The following is a 16,183-nucleotide window of genomic DNA, read 5'->3' as shown; positions in this document are numbered from 1 at the left end:
ACAAATATTCAGTGAAAAGCATTCTTAGTGAATGAACAAAAACTCTATTCTGGTTATATTTATTTGGCAGGAAAAATGGGAATGATCTTAAGATCATGCCAGAGATATGGTAGGGAAGCCCCTGGTGGCTCAGATGGTAGAGTCTGCCTGCAATGCAGAAGACCCGGGTTTGATCCCTGGGTCAGGCAAATTCCCTGCAGAAGGAAATGGCAACCTGTTCCAGTATTCTTGCCTGGAGAATCCCAAGGACAGAGGAGCCTGGTGGGCTGCACCCCATAGGGTTGCAAAGAGTCGGACACAGCTGAGTGACTAATACACACACACACACACACACACACACAGATAGGGTAGGCAAGAATTGATATGATTAAATACAGGATTTGATGCCAGTGATTTTATGTTCTGTATCAATGAGGTCATCTGCCATTGCATAGTACTGACATTATTTATATGATATTATTTAGAAATCAACCAACAATATTTATTTTAAACATTAAAAAGCACAACATATTGTTCCCTGTGTGCCTGTGAGACAATATAATAATTATTTTCAATAAATTATGCCATTCTGAACCCTGGAACAACTTTCTGGATTTTAGATTTCTAATTCTGAATTTGATTTGGATATTACTGGAGCATCATTTCTAACTGATATCAGGTCTTTAAATATTTGAGGGAAAATTCCAATGAAGCAATTTGTGCTTAAGTCAATTTAAAAGTTCTTAGATATTCTTTGGAAAATATGGCTCTGTGATGTGGAAGAATTGTCTTTTTGTTTAATCCTTGTCTGTGACACAGAAACGTGCACATGGCAAACACTCAATTAAATTGTTGAAATAATTAATAGCAGATCCCATTAAGGTGCTGGAGTGGGTTGCCATGCCCTCCTCCAGAGGATTTTCCTGACCCCAGGGATCAAACCCGCATCACCTGTATCTCCTGCATTGGCAGGCGGAATCTTTACCACTGAGCCACCTGGTAAGCCCAATAGAAGGTAAAGCAATGACCAATATGTAAAACTCCCATTTCAAAGTTGTTGTTCTCAAAATGATTTCTGAGAAACAGTTAGGTGCATCTTTTGCTTGTCCCACATCCCTTCCCCCCAAAATTTTCAAATTTTGATTCATTTTGCAGGCAGGGATGACATAGCCTAAATAAGCAGAGGGGGATATTAGTGACATGAGAGAAAACAGTAATCTTAAAGGATTTTTCTCTATTAAGATATTTTGGGGTTCATTTAAAGTATTACAAGAACAAACTTACCTAGTTTTACTTCAGCATTATGAGTCAGTAGCACATTTTGACCTTTGATGTCCCGGTGAATTACACGGTGTGAATGAAGATGAGCTAAGCCCTGCATATACATACATATATACATTTATATAAAAAAGCAAGATCAATATATAGTTTTTCTTTTTTTCTGGTACTGTTCTTAGCATTTTTGGAAAGACTTTTGGTAAGAAAAATGGCCCAGATTTGCATTTTTCAGACAAAATTCTTCTTTAGGCTGGAATTACTACAACCAGTTCCCAGAAATACTACTTTCGGCTATAAGGAAAGGAAAATAAATCAGGACACCCATGAAAGAGAAAGAACACCAAAAATTAATACTTGTATATATTGGGCCATTTACCTTCCTTTCTAGTCTCCATTTTTCCAACTAACCACATGAGTAAAGACCTGGATATACGAACTATCGTAGCTCAGCCATTGTTTTACTCTACTCATCCAACCATTTGTTTAGTCCAAAATATTTTCAAGTCAACCTTGTAGGCTGAGAATTTGGAGGAATATGGAAATTCACTTTAAAGTACTTGCCATTTGTATTGGTTTACCATGCTGTCTCCAGACCATTCACCACTAAAACTAACCCATGCCCTGGCTTCAGTGAGATTGCTCTACATACTAACAGGAGATTAATAATAGAAATAACAGTAAAAACAGCTAATATCAATTGAGTTCTTATTCTTTGCCAAGCACTGTGCTAAGCACTTTACATGGAGTCAACTCTTAAATCCTTACAGCAACCTTTTAAGGAAGTTGCTAATTCCACCCCAAATTACAGGTGAGGAAAATGAGATTTGGAGAAATTAAGTAATTGACTCAGGGACACACAGCTAACATATGATGAACCAGAATTTAAACTCAGTCCAGAGTTTGCACTCTTAACTATGTACACTATTACCATGAGTGAATCCAGTTAAGACAGCATTCTAATATTTTATCAGTGATGCTGTTCAGTTCTGTTAATATCCTTCTTGGGTGACTCTAAGCACTTAAGACACAAAGAAAAATTTGAGTTTGGTAGATCAAGAAGACTGTCATTTTCATCCAATGTGATGTTCAAAATAAGGAATGTTTTAAAAGTTAAGACATTATTCAGAGAGGATATCTGTCTGCAAAAGAGTTGTAGATGATTTGGAGCCATTGAGTAAAACATGAACTTCTCAACCTATCTTAATCTCCAATGATAGTGCTATGCTTAAAAAAAAAAAAAAAAAAGAACTCTAAAAATCACAACAGCTTAACACTCTAAGTTATTATACCCACGATCCACCAAACACTGTAGTCTGACTCTGAAAGAGCCATTACAAGCCATGATTGGAATGACATTACGTGAAAGCTGCTTTCTCTAAAGCCTTTTGGTCTTTTTCAGTATCCTGATTCAGAAGTTTAGAATTTTTAAACCATCCTATATGAGCAAGTATAAGATACACTGTATATATTACCCCCAGGTTTTTTCAAGGTCAGGGGCAAATGACTATATGAATGCTCACCTGGAGGATTTCTCGGCAGATATAAGCGATCCAATCTTCCTTCAAACTCTGATTTCTGGTCATTCTCACTACATCAGTGACTGAGCCTGCTGCACATAACTCCATCACCATCTGCAGGGAAGCCAGCAAAGAAAGTATCAAGACTTAGAAAGTAGTTTTCTGAAAATATCTGGAGAGTTTTAGTTCATATGGCTTACATGTATATGTTATGTTTAAACATAAGATACTGCAAATACTGGCTCAATTGTCTGGTAGGAAGCTAGTAGAATTAGAAAGAACTGAAAAAAAATCCAAAGATCTCTGGAGGGAGAGAAAGGAGGTACCACACCAGGGATTTATAAACCAGGAGATGGGATTTGAGCTAAGCCTTGAAGGATAGGTTGTGTTTGGATATGCTGAGAAAGAAGAACATTCAGCTTATTGAGACCAGAATGAGCACATGCCTTAAGAAAGAAGCTTGCACAGGGCTAAGCCTGCGTGATGACTGGAGTAGAACAAATAGACAGTTGAGGGAATAGTTTGCGGGTGGAAAAACAGGATATGGAGGGGATCTCAAAACAATTTACACTTAAACATTGACTAGATTTGTTTTTATTGTTGTTTTATTTTCAAGTTTTAGAATATTTTCCCCAAGATACTGGCAAAATACAACCTGAAGGGGGAAACTGTCAGTTCCATTACTGTAGGGCAATTTTTTTCCGAATAAACTGCTAAGGAAAGTCTATTTTAAAAGGCTGATATTCTGACAGTGTCTCATTCAGATTTTACTTTATTAACAAATCCAATTTCTCAGGAAATTTGTTTTTGCCACCAATGAATCAGGTACCCAACTAGTAAATTTGCTTTCATATAGTAGCTAACTAGAGGACTGACCAATGTGAAGGAGAATCTGACTATTATAATCAATTTCACAAACTTTTCTTTAAGTACAGATTTATGCACTAGTGCCAATGTCAAATGTCAATACTACTTTGTTAGTAGAACAAGACATGCCTTTTTAAAAAAAAAACTGTAGGTAAGTTAATTATTGCCATAAATGAAAGGAAGTAAAAGGACAGGCCCCAAATCATGAATACTTAAAAGGTATACATTATTTCCTTTCGAAATGCTAAGATTTTCCTTTCAGGAAATTACTTCCTTATTTTATATTTGTTCACAACTGATACAACATAGAGTCTTTTACCTGAGTACACTATTCCAATAAACGAAGAAAAACAGCCTAACAAACTAGATAGTACAGATAAAGCACAAAAAGGTTAATTTTCATGTCTACTATATCGAATGGTTACAACATATACACTGTGGTAATGGAAGAAAAGGGGCTCATTTTGAACCATGACAAACATGAATTAAAGTCATTCACTAAGGTGAACACTGGAAAATCTTGCCAGTATTACCTGAGTCAGAAGAGTTCTACTATGAAAAGAATGCAAGACATTCTCATTTTCCCAAATTTGTATGCACAGTGCCTGGCTATACTTTATAAATGGTAATTATTTTGTTATTTGCTTCCTATGTGTTCAGATTGACATAGCAAAGAAAGTGTGAATGGTCCCAGGAAAACTCTTACCTCAACAAATAACTTTTGCATGCAGTGCCTATTTATCCTTCATCTATCAGTGTAAGAAAAAGTTTCTCAAGGAAGAGTTTTCCTTTCCCTAACTTAGATTCCTTTGTTATTTGCCCACACAAAAGCATGTTATTTCCCTTCTGACCAATTATACATTTATTTGTGTGATTATTTGATTGATATTTGTCTTCACAAATAGACTGTAAGCTCCAGTGGGCCAGAGCCATGTAAATTCAGCTTATGATTTTATCCTCAGCATCTAGGAGAAAGCCTGGAAACAGATAGCTTTTGAATGAATAGATGTTATATGACTGAATTAACTGAGCACTGAGAAACATATCTAATAAGTAGACTGCCATACTGTCAAGAGAAAAAAAAAAACTTGTAAAAATACATTTAAAGACAAATGCTGTATGCCCCTCCAAAAGAAAAAAAAAAAACAGTAGCCATGAAAAACGCACAGTGGTATTTAACAAAATTTGAACTGGCATTGTCAGAGAATAGAGGATTTAGTTAACTGGACATTTGGAAGAAAATAGGTTTAAACTGAAGATCTTTAAATTTGAGGGTTCTCAAAATGTGGTACCCAGAGGAGTATCATCAACATCACTTGTAAACTTATTAAAAAGTGCAAATGTGTGGACTCCCTACCCCAGACTAACTGAATTAATAACTCTGTGGGTGGGGCCCAACAACCTGTTTTTATTAGGATCTCCATGAAATTCTGTTGCAGGCTCAAGTTTGAGAACTGCGGCTTCAATTCAATCCCTTGTTGAAACCTTCCTATATTGCCCACTATCCTGCTTCCTCAAGTTCACATATAAAATGTAACAGAATCTTTCTTTGACTCTTAAAAATTCTGAAAAGTCTCAGGTATTATTTAAAAAAATACTACTCTTAACTTGGACTAGAAATGCAAGAGAATGTACAATGACCCCAGAAGATGTTCTAAATATTCCTTTTTAAATAAAAATATACTTGATTGAAGCTCATTCTCTTGTGGTTTGATTATATCTCCTATAGGAGAGGGCAGCAACAATTCTGGTAACTGTAGCATGGGTTTCAGTTAGCCTTTAAAATTTATAGCTCATTGATTTGTAATTCATGATACTATAGGCATGAAGCCTAAGAAAAGGATAAGTCAACTAACCATTTAGAAAAACAGTTTCTAGGAATTATGTTTAAAGATAATTGCACTTAGCAAACACTTAAATTGCACTCATACACTCATTCCAAGTGTGACTTAGAATAGATATTTATTATTCAGTCATTGGGCCCAAATCCATCAGGTAATCTTCTTAGCTATACCTTTAATTTATAAGCAAATGCATTAGCTACATAAAGTTAAAAGCAGCAAAACTCAATTTGAAAAGAAATATGTTAGATATTTCCAGTATTCATTTGAGTCTTCTCACATCCTACCTCCGAACCCCTTGCCAGTCACTTAATTTATTTTTCCATATTTTATCACTCCCATTTCCAGGAATTAGAGCACATTTTTTTTCATACTACTTTGAGCAGTTGCATGCTTAAGTTCTACTGTAGGTGCACAAAAATGACATCTTAATTTATGAAAGTATATGTTCTAAAGTGAGACTTAGTCTTATGCAATAAGATCAAGGTAACTAAATACACACCCAAAGTTGATGCCTCTGGCCAGGGGGACTCAGCTTGAAAAATGCACCGTAGAAGGACACAATGTTCTTGTGGAAAGAGTACTTCTTCAAAAGGTTGAGTTCAGTCCTGAGATCCTCTTCTTCATCCTATAGAATAAGGATAGTAAAATTTCTAAGCTATGCCACTCAATGACTATGGTATCCTAAGCTATAGTAGATCAAAGAAGGAGAATCTTATGGCAACCCTTTATACCCCACAACAATGTATAATACAATCTCAACTAGAATTCTCAGAATGGAGATGTGGGGTTAACTGGGAATTTGGGAGAAAATAAAGGTCAACTGAGTATCTTTTAATTCAATGGTTCTTAAAGAATGATCCCTGGACCAGCAGTGACCACTGTATGAAGTCTGCACTAAATCGAATCACCCAATTAAACTGCAAAATTCAATGGTTTTAGTATATTAATAAAATTATTCAACCATTAGAACATGTTTATCACCCTAAAAGGAAATCTCACATTCTTTAGCTATCACCCCCAAATTCTGCCACCACATCCCAGCTTCAAGCAACCACAAATATTGTTTCTATCTCTATACATTTATCTATCCTTAACATTTTATATAAATGAAAATAATATAGTATATAAACTTTTATGACTAGTTTGTTTTCCCCGCAAGGTTCATCCATGTTGTAATACATATCAGTATTTCATTCTTTTTTTTTAGCATTCATCAACTGAATGAGTTATTTCTACCTTTTATCCAGTATGAATAATTCTGCTATGAACATTCATTTCAACTTTAGTGTAGATATATACTTTCATTTCCCTTTGGTATATACCTAGGAGTAAAATTGTTGGGTCAAATGGTAATGCTATATTTAACATTTTGATGAAATGTCAAACTGTTTTCCATAGTGGCTATACCATTTTACATTCCCAAATGAATGATGGTTCTCATTTCTCTATATCCTCACCTCACACTCATTATTTTGTTTAATTATTATAGCATCATAGTGGGTGTAAAGTGATTATCTCATTGTAGTTTTGATTTGCAATTCCCTGAAGACTGATGGAGTTAAGAATCTTTTCATGGGCTTACTAGCCATTTTATGATCATCAGAGGCATGTCTAATAAAATATCTTTGCCCTTATTTTTAACTTGGGTCACTTGTCTTTTTATTATTGAATTGTAAGATTTATTTATATATTCTATATATAAATACTTGATAAGATATATGATTTGCAATTATTTTCTCCCATTCTGTGGGTAGTCATTTTACTTTCATGATAGTGTCTTTTGAGGCACAAAATGTTAAATTTTGATGAAGTCAAATTTATCGATTTCTTGTTTTATTGTTTGTACTTTTGGTGTCATTTCTAAGGATCTCTTGTCAAACCTAAGGTCACCAAATGAACTCCAATCTTTTCTTCCAAACATTTTATAGTTTTAGCTCTTACAATTAGGTTTTTTATCCATTTTGAGTTAATTTTCATAAAAAGCAAGGGATCAATTTCATTCTTTTACTGTGGATATATAGTTACCTCAGCATTATTTGTTGAAAAGTCTAGTCTTTCCCTATAAATCATGTTTTCATTCATGTTGAAAATTAGTTGACCATAGATATATAGAAATAATTCTATTTCACTGATCTATATCAAAAAAGCAAGAGAGTTCCAGAAAAACATCTATTTCTGCTTTATTGACTATGCCAAAGCCTTTGACTGTGTGGATCACAATAAACTGTGGAAAATTCTTCAAGAGATGGGAATACCAGACCACTTGACCTGTCTCTTGAGAAACCTGTATGCAGGTCAGGAAGCAACATTTAGAACTGGACATGGAACAACAGATTGGTTCCCAATAGGAAAAGGAGTACGTCAAGGCTGTATATTGTCACCCTGCTTATTTAACTTGTATGCAGAGTACATCTTCAGAAACGCTGGGCTGGAAGAAGCACAAGCCGGAATCAAGATTGCCGGGAGAAATATCAATAACCCCAGATATGCAGATGACACCACCCTTATGGCAGAAGGTGAAGAAGAACTAAAGAGCCTCTTGATGAAAGTGAAAGAGGAGAGTGAAAAAGTTGGCTTAAAGCTCAACATTCAGAAAACTAAGATCATGGCATCTGGTCCCATCACTTCATGGGAAATAGATGGGGAAACAGTGGAAACAGTGTCTGACTTTATTTTTGGAGGCTCCAAAATCACTTCTGATGGTGATTGCAGCCATGAAATTAAAAGATGCTTACTCCTTGCAAGGACAGTTGTGACCAACCTAGACAGCATAGACATTACTCTGCCAACAAAGGTCCATCTAGTCAAGGCTACGGTTTTTCCAGTAGTTATGTATAGATGTGAGAGTTTGACTATAAAGAAAGATGAGCACAGAAGAATTGATGCTTTTGAACTGTGGTGTTGGAGAAGACTCTTGAGAGTCCCTTGGACTGCAAGGAGATCCAACCAGTCCATCCTAAAGGAGATCAGTCCTGGGAGTTCATTGGAAGGACTGATGTTGAAGCTGAAACTCCAATACTTTGGCCACCTGATGCGAAGAGCTGACTCATTTGAAAATACCCTGACGCTGAGAAAGATTGAGGGCAGGAGGAGAAGGGGATGATAGAGGATGAGATGGTTGGATGGCATCACCGTCTCAATGGATATGAGTTTGGGTAGGCTCCGGGAGTTGGTGATGGACAAGGATGCCCGGCGTGCTGCAGTTCATGGGGTCACAAAGTGTCGGACATGACTGAGTGACTGAACTGAACTGATTTATATGTCTATCCTTATGCTTGTACCACGTTGCCTTGATTAATTGAATCTTAAAGTTTCTAGTTTGATTTGTATTACAATTTTAAAAGATATGCTTAAATTATTTTCCTAATCACTACGGCGGTAAATATGTTAAAAAGCTATCTATCTATCCAGTGGTCTGAATTCCTAGTAGCTATAAATTTCATTTCATTGTAAATTAAAAAAGCTCTCCTACAGCATCTATAAAATTTCAATTTATACAACCTTTTCAGGAATACTCTCACTGTACAGAGTGAGATATATTTGTAGTATGTGAAGGAAAGAAGACTTTTAAAGATAAAGTTAAACTCCTGTTCTGAAATCCAGTGAAAAAGGATACCTTTGACTTATTCTGGGCAATGAATTAGAACAGGGCCCACTGGCATTAAAAGTAATTAATAGGTGAACCTCTAACTATCTTTAGTTATCCCCAGTATCTCCCTCAATTAACCTGACTTGAGAACCTTGAGGTAGTGGAAAATACATCTATAGAACATTTTTTTAGCATTTCCCTAGGATTTTCCAGTGGATTTATTCATAAACATTCAACAACTATAAAACAAATCTAGACACATGAATGTCTTTGGGAGAGGGGATGGAGCCTTATTTCTCCAGTTGGAAACCCCAACAACAGGATTTGCATTTATTGTAATAAAAGCATGAACAATTAAAACAATCACCTGTAGCATGAGAATTATATAGAAGTTCAGGCTCCAGTTTCACCCTAGCCTCCCAAAGAAGCTTGATAAGTTGCCTTCACATTCCTTAACCTGTTTAGCTAAAGGCTGATCCTCGTGGCTTTCATTCTTGCCACATAGGACCCTTAAACTTTCTGCTTCCCTTGTGATGTTGTTATTCTTTGAAATGATAACAATATCTGCCATCATATAGAAATAAAGCTTAGAAACTAGCAATTCTAAATGTAAAGGGGTACTCTCAGTTTCTAGCAAAGCACCAAGGTTCTGCTGAGAGAAATATGAACTCATAAAGACTGCAATAAATAAGAATGAGATGATAGTGTGAGGATAAGAACACAAAGAACAGGTTAAAGAGAAGCGCAGGCCAGATTGAGTCCTTCAACTTGTTTGGTAGTTTTATATCAAAGAACTTCCTTTTCTTTCTCAGTTAGAAACCTCATGTCCTCAAGCAGGAAGAGAACAGCTGGGCTCCTGGCAACTATGTAGTTGTATTTAACTATACTTTTATTCTTGTTATAGGTAGGCTAAATATTCTGGTGCCATTTTACCTATGAGAAACCTGACGACTAGAGAGGTAAGACCATCTTTCCTAGTACTTCTCAGCTATTTAGCAGTAGATTTGGCATTGGAACTCATGTTTCTTGACTTCCACACTACTGCTATTTTCGTAAACCCCTGATTAATGAGATATGTGTGCAAGTCACAAACTTCTTACCCCAAAGGATTCAGGATGATTTAGAGATGCTAACTGGCCAATCAATTATTTTTCTTACTAAAATATATAATCAGAGAACTCAAAGCTCCCAACTAGAAAAACTTCTAAGAGTGGGTCTCCCACATAAATGTAAACTCCCCCAAAACCAATAAACCAAGATCAGATATGTTTGGAAAGCATTAGTATGTTTGCCATTCTCAATTAACAGGAAGTTGAGCTTGTGAGAAACACATAAGTACATTATATCCATCAGTCCAAGTGGGTAATTTAAAACTCTCACACATATCCCGGTAATATGATGCTATAGCATTTCTTGGCTCAAGGCCAGTTGATCCCAGAGTGGCCTGAATATCCTGCTTTTTGTCAAGAAGAGGCAGCTCAAGGATGCCAAAGCTTGCATTGCAATTTCACCCAACTCTAAAATCTAAGTGTTTTTCCCTATAGAAAGAATTCATAGAGAGTTTGGAGATGATCTTCAAATGAATTAACACAAATATTTGATAAAACCAGAATTAGTGAAACAATTATAATTTTCATACCTTACCTTTCACAGCTTCTTGATTAACATAAGCATTACCTCTTACATTTAGATATGCTTTGTCTCCCAAGAAACACTGTAAACAAAACAGGAGCCCAGTACTTCTAAACCAATCATGAAACTGTTTACCAATACCTTCTTAATATAACTAGAAAGTTCTTCTGGATGTGATTATTAATGGAAAAGCTTATTTTTAAATGAGTCTGGAAGCATATTTATTAAGATACAAAAGGTTGAAAATATTTGAATACTAGATAGCTAACTGCAAGGGAGAAAATCAAGAAAAAAAAATATCAGTTATATTGTTAGAGCAAAACTCCATATTTAGGCCCACAGAATATTTCGATAGATCACTAACATCTGGATTATCAAGATCTACTGAAAAAGAATTTCCTTTGCCAGAGCTTACTCTAGAGCCAGCAAATTATCAGAGTAATAGAGACTGCTTTGTAAGGCAGTTAAAAAGCTTCAGGTAGAAATCACCTTCCCACTCCTTCATGTATTCAAGTACTGTGCCAGATGTCTGAACACTCAGGCTAGGCAGCCTGTTGGTTTTCTGTCTATGACTGTTCTCTCATACACGAAAAAAGTACTCTTCATTGGGCTCATACATGATGGCAATGTCTCTAAGAATTTTGATGGGGGAAAAGCCAGTCAGTCCAGAATTATCACGTAAAAGGTATGAAAGAACCTTGCCAAGGCCAATTTTAGACTTCCCTGGTGGCTCAGTCAGTAGGGAATCTGCCTGTAATGTGGGAGACCTGGGTTCGATCCCCAGGTCAGGAAGAACCCCTGGAGAATGGCATGGCAACCCACTCCAGTATTCTTGTCTAGATAATCTCACGGACAGAGGAACCTGGCGGGCTACAGTCCATGGGGTCACAAAGAGTCAGACATGATTGAGTGACTAAGCACATAAGGCCAATTTTAGACAAAATTCACTCTTGTTCCCATCATCTCTTTTGTTATTATTCAGCTAGCGGGCTATATGTGCTGTGAACTTACTTAGTCCTTCATCTGCAGTCAACACTTACCTGTTCAGGGTACCATTTCTTCTAGGCCCTACTTTCCGAAAGATGCTAGTGCTCAAATATGATGAATGAATCTATGTCAATACATTAAAAACATAAATACCACTTTTAGGAAAGAAGAGTTTAGTGGTGGCCTTCTACAGATAATGATACAATACAAAGGGATTAGTTTAAAGTTGAAAATTAAAGGAAAGATGGCTTGGACGCTAATGAAGACTTTCAATACTCACACTGTATCTCCAGCCAACAGACTTTTGATATTTATTCACTCTCACTCGCCTTCCTATTTCAGGTAAAGGGGTCTGCAAAGCCAAGAACAAAACTTTATTATATGCATTGGTACACTCTGAAAATGATTTATTCTTGAGTACTTTGTGTTTAAGTACTAAATGAAAGAGTAACATAATTCCTCTCTCAATTTTCACTAACAGTTTTAATTAAAAAAATCAGATTCTTATATGCACAGAAATTTGGCAAAAAATTCATAGTAACAGATTTAACTGCAATTTATGGAATATTACAATTTGATGATTGTAAAGTAGTATTTCCTCTAACAAACAAGGTAATTGACACTATCTATGGGCTGAACATAATTTTTAACTGTTTCAAGTCAGAGTATCTAAAACATAGATTAAATGTGAGTCAAAGTCTATTAAGTTGATAAAAAGGGACTACGTATTTTAGAGAGTCTCACTCAAAGAGTACCAGGCTGATTATTTGGAAGTCATGGTTTATAGGGTAAAATAAATCCACAACACCTCAAAATTCATTTGACATTTACTGATGAAACAAAAAACATGCAACTCTTTAAACAGCTTCAGCAATTCACTTCCTGCACAAATTGGAAAAGAATAGTTTATGGCACTGATAACAATTCAGCGACTATGTACAGTTTTTCAAATATGATATTTTAGAATTTTCTTTTAGGTTACAGTGAAGTGAAAATATTTTGACCTTTGCTATGCTCGTGCTAATATTATCCTGAGAAAGTGAGGCACTCATGCTAAAGAAAGAGGACAGAAATCAGGGCTTAGCATAATCTATGACAATATATTATGACCCATGACACAGCTTTATGAATGTTAGTCAGAATACTGCCAATTAGACTCTCTCTTGTGCATCTGTTAAAAAATACATGAAAAAAAAGTGCATCTCAGACAAGTTCTTTTCCTTCTACCTGTCACTGAAAACCTAATGACCTGAGTTTTCAAAAGGAATTGTTGGGGAGGGAAAGAAATATGATAAAACCCAGAGGAGTAACACAATATTAGAGGAAATTTACTGTTTACTATGCCTGGAAATAGATAATCAACTAGAAATAGACAGGAATATGGATTTTTTCATTTTTATAAAATACGAGAATATATAGGACTTTTGCTGTGATTACAATTTTTATGTGTAAATGTAATAAGTCAATAATAAAAATAATATACTAGTGAGAGAAATAATATTAAATGATAAATGTAATAAATGAAAATTAAGATAATTATATATAACAATGATGCAAAAAACAAATACAATATTTTCTGAACTGTTTATCCCAAGACCACAGTCCACTAAGCAACAGAATACAGACAGGATGTAATATTACCTTACGAGCATTCATCACTTTCACAGCTGTAAATGCACCAGTCTTTTCATGGAGTCCCTGAAACATAAGATAGTAATAAACACTGAATGCTAGCTATATAATCCAGCAATCAAGAAGCAAAGTAAAAAAATATTAAAATTAAATAAGGTTAAATACTGTAGTCTATTATGAAATATAAAGTATTATAGAGAGATGAACTATAATGCATTATATAAACCAAAGCAGCCTGATGAAAAGTAAAAATTTCATGCTGGAGAAAGGGAAAAAGGAAATGTTTTTACTGAACATTTTGCAACTGATTATGTGGTACTATGCGGACAGATATTTCTATCGAACTCCTTTTCATACACTAAAAAAAGTTTTTTCCATAATTATCACAGATAAGCGTGACACATAATTAATTCAATGGCCTGTAAACCATTTAGTGTGCCTCAATCATATGAACCATAGATATTTATGAACAGAAGTTCTAAAAGATTCTTTCTTATTGAAAACCCTCTGAGTTCTAAGAACTTGTATTTATACAAAATGCAAGTACAAGTTATAGATTTATAATTTCAAAAATGAGCACAGAGGTTGGGAATAAGACTTACTTTGTAAATAATGCCTTTTAAAATATTTCAAGCTGTACTCATAGAGAAAAATCAGTCTGATATTGATATGAGTAAGGCTTGAAACAGATTTTTTTTTCCCCTAGGAGACAGCATTCTTTGGCTGGACTGGGTTAGACAATATTTCCCCAGAATTGAGGTTCACCCATAACTTCAGAGTGTGACTTTTCTCAAAAACAGGGTCTTTGCAGATGTAGTCAAGTTAAATGAGGTTGTATTTGATTACCATGGTCAATGACTGGTATGTTTATAAGAGAAAGGTGAGGGATATTTGGACACACACAGAAACAGAGGATGGCCATATGAAGACAGGAAGAAAGTGGAGTGATACAGCTACAAGCCAAAGGACACCAAGGATTGCTGGCAACCACTAGAAGCTAGGAAGAGGGAAGGAAGTATTCTTCCCTAGAGCCTTTAGAGGGAGAATGGCTCTGCAGACTTATAGCCTTGAGAACTATGAGAGAATAAATTTCTGATATTTAAAGGCACCTAACTCTCATTGGAAAATACCCTGATGTTGGGTAGGATTGGGGGCAGGAGGAGAAGGGGACGACAGAGGGTGAGATGGTTGGATGGCATCACCGACTCGATGGACATGGGTTTGGGTAGACTCCGGGAGTTGGTGATGGACAGGGAGGCCTGGCGTGCTGCAATTCATGGGGTCGCAAAGAGTCGGACACGACTGAGCGACTGAACTGAACTGAATTTGTGAATTTATTACTGCAAATGTAGTGAAATAATATGGGGGCAAAACATAGAACTGTCAATAGTCACAGATCTCAGGTGAAATACAGCCACATTTTTAAACATATAGAATGATCAGTAGCGGGGGTGGTGTTTCTGGACAGTATTTTTAATATCTTGGGTAATGTGCCAAGTGAGTAGCTATGCAAGAGATCAAGATTCCTTAAATTCAGGACAGTTATCCTTAAACATATTGCTTGTCTGTTGTCACACCTCTCTTATAAAAATATGTGCTTTGAAGTATATGAAAACAAAGTATAAGTTTTCATATACTTTAGATGACTCCTACAAGTTTTCTCATCAAAATAAAGCCAACTGATCAAAGAAGCCTGAAAGAAAAGAAGCTCACTCTACCATTACCATCAATGTTACATGAGTGTCAAAACTTTTTTCCATGATATGATCGGTTGGATTTAATCCTGTACATTCAAGGTTACTTCAGTCCTATTGAACAAGCCACTGTCTGTAAATGAAGGTTTGCAAATGAAACCACATGTCACAAATAGATCAGGAGGCTTTCAAAGAAATAAGGTAACTCTAGAAACACCAGGACTTTGAATTGAACTAGGCATTAAGCAGCTATACCGGTTAAATGGTTGAAGCACTGATAAGAAGGGGCATGGATTGTTGGTTTCAGTTTATGTAGTCAGGCCTGTGAGTCAGGTCAAGGCAGTTTTTGTTCAACTGTGTTCCCAAAAAAAAAAAAAAATGCTGAAGTTCTAACTATTGGTACCCCTGAATGTGACCTTTTTTTGGAAACAGGGCCTTTGCAGATATAAGCAACTTAAGATAACATCATACTGAATCAGGGATGGCCCTAAAACCAATAACTAGTGACCTTATAAGAAGGGGAAATTTTGGACACAGATACCCAGGGAGAATGCCATATGATGACAGAGGCAGAGATTTGACTGGTGTGTCTACAAGGATTGTTGGCAATCACCTAAAGCTAGAAGAGGCAAGGAATCTTCCCTTCCTAGTCCCTCCAGAGGGAGAATGGCCCTATAGACACTTCAATTTTGGAATTCTAGCCTCTCGAATTGCGAGGGAATAAATTCCCTTTCTTTTAAGCCATCCAGTTTGTGGTTAATTTGTTATAGCAGACCTCGAAAACTAGTACACAAGGCTATCCTGATGGAAACTAAGCAAGGGAATGGGGCTGGACTTGGGATAGTGTTCAGAAATTAATGATCAAAGTATAAGGAAATATCTAGGATCAGGTTAGTAGTTTTGGGTGGAGCATGACAGCTACCAAAGACTAGAAGTTTTAAAGGAAAGGAAAATGTTGTAGGTTTTTGATCAGAGAAAAGTAATTAATATTTTAGATATTAATGCCTTATCAGATAGATGATTTGCAAATATTTTCTCCCATTCTGTAGGTTGCCTTTTCACTGTGCTGATGGTTTCTTTTGCTATGCAGAAAGTTTTTTGCTTGATGTAGTCCCACCTAATTATTTTTGCTTTTGTTGCTTGTGCTTTTGGTGTCATATCCAA

General features: G+C 35.9%; 1 protein-coding gene across 6 annotated transcripts in view; it reads right to left on the bottom strand.

Annotated features, from left to right (window-relative positions):
• Window positions 1-16,183, bottom strand: part of NRK (Nik related kinase) — a 126,900-nt gene that overhangs the window by 56,136 nt on the left and 54,581 nt on the right. For all 6 annotated transcript variants that reach the window (XR_014075739.1, XM_081565346.1, XM_081565344.1 and 3 more), the window contains exons 3-7: window positions 13,335-13,391; window positions 11,974-12,045; window positions 5,985-6,110; window positions 2,778-2,888; window positions 1,264-1,354 (exon numbers count right to left, since the gene is read on the bottom strand). Coding sequence is in view for 5 of the 6 variants with exons in the window: in XM_081565344.1 (XP_081421470.1) it covers window positions 1,264-1,354; window positions 2,778-2,888; window positions 5,985-6,110; window positions 11,974-12,045; window positions 13,335-13,391 (457 nt within the window). In the remaining variant the exon portion in view is untranslated. The remainder of the gene's footprint in view (window positions 1-1,263; window positions 1,355-2,777; window positions 2,889-5,984; window positions 6,111-11,973; window positions 12,046-13,334; window positions 13,392-16,183) is intronic.

The sequence above is a fragment of the Giraffa tippelskirchi genome, chromosome X (genome assembly GCF_054371585.1).
Source record: "Giraffa tippelskirchi isolate mGirTip1 chromosome X, T2T-mGirTip1v1.2.pri, whole genome shotgun sequence".
Lineage (NCBI taxonomy): Eukaryota > Metazoa > Chordata > Mammalia > Artiodactyla > Giraffidae > Giraffa > Giraffa tippelskirchi.
The sequence above is the reverse complement of the archived record's forward strand: the minus strand, read 5'-3'. Positions and strand labels throughout refer to the sequence as shown.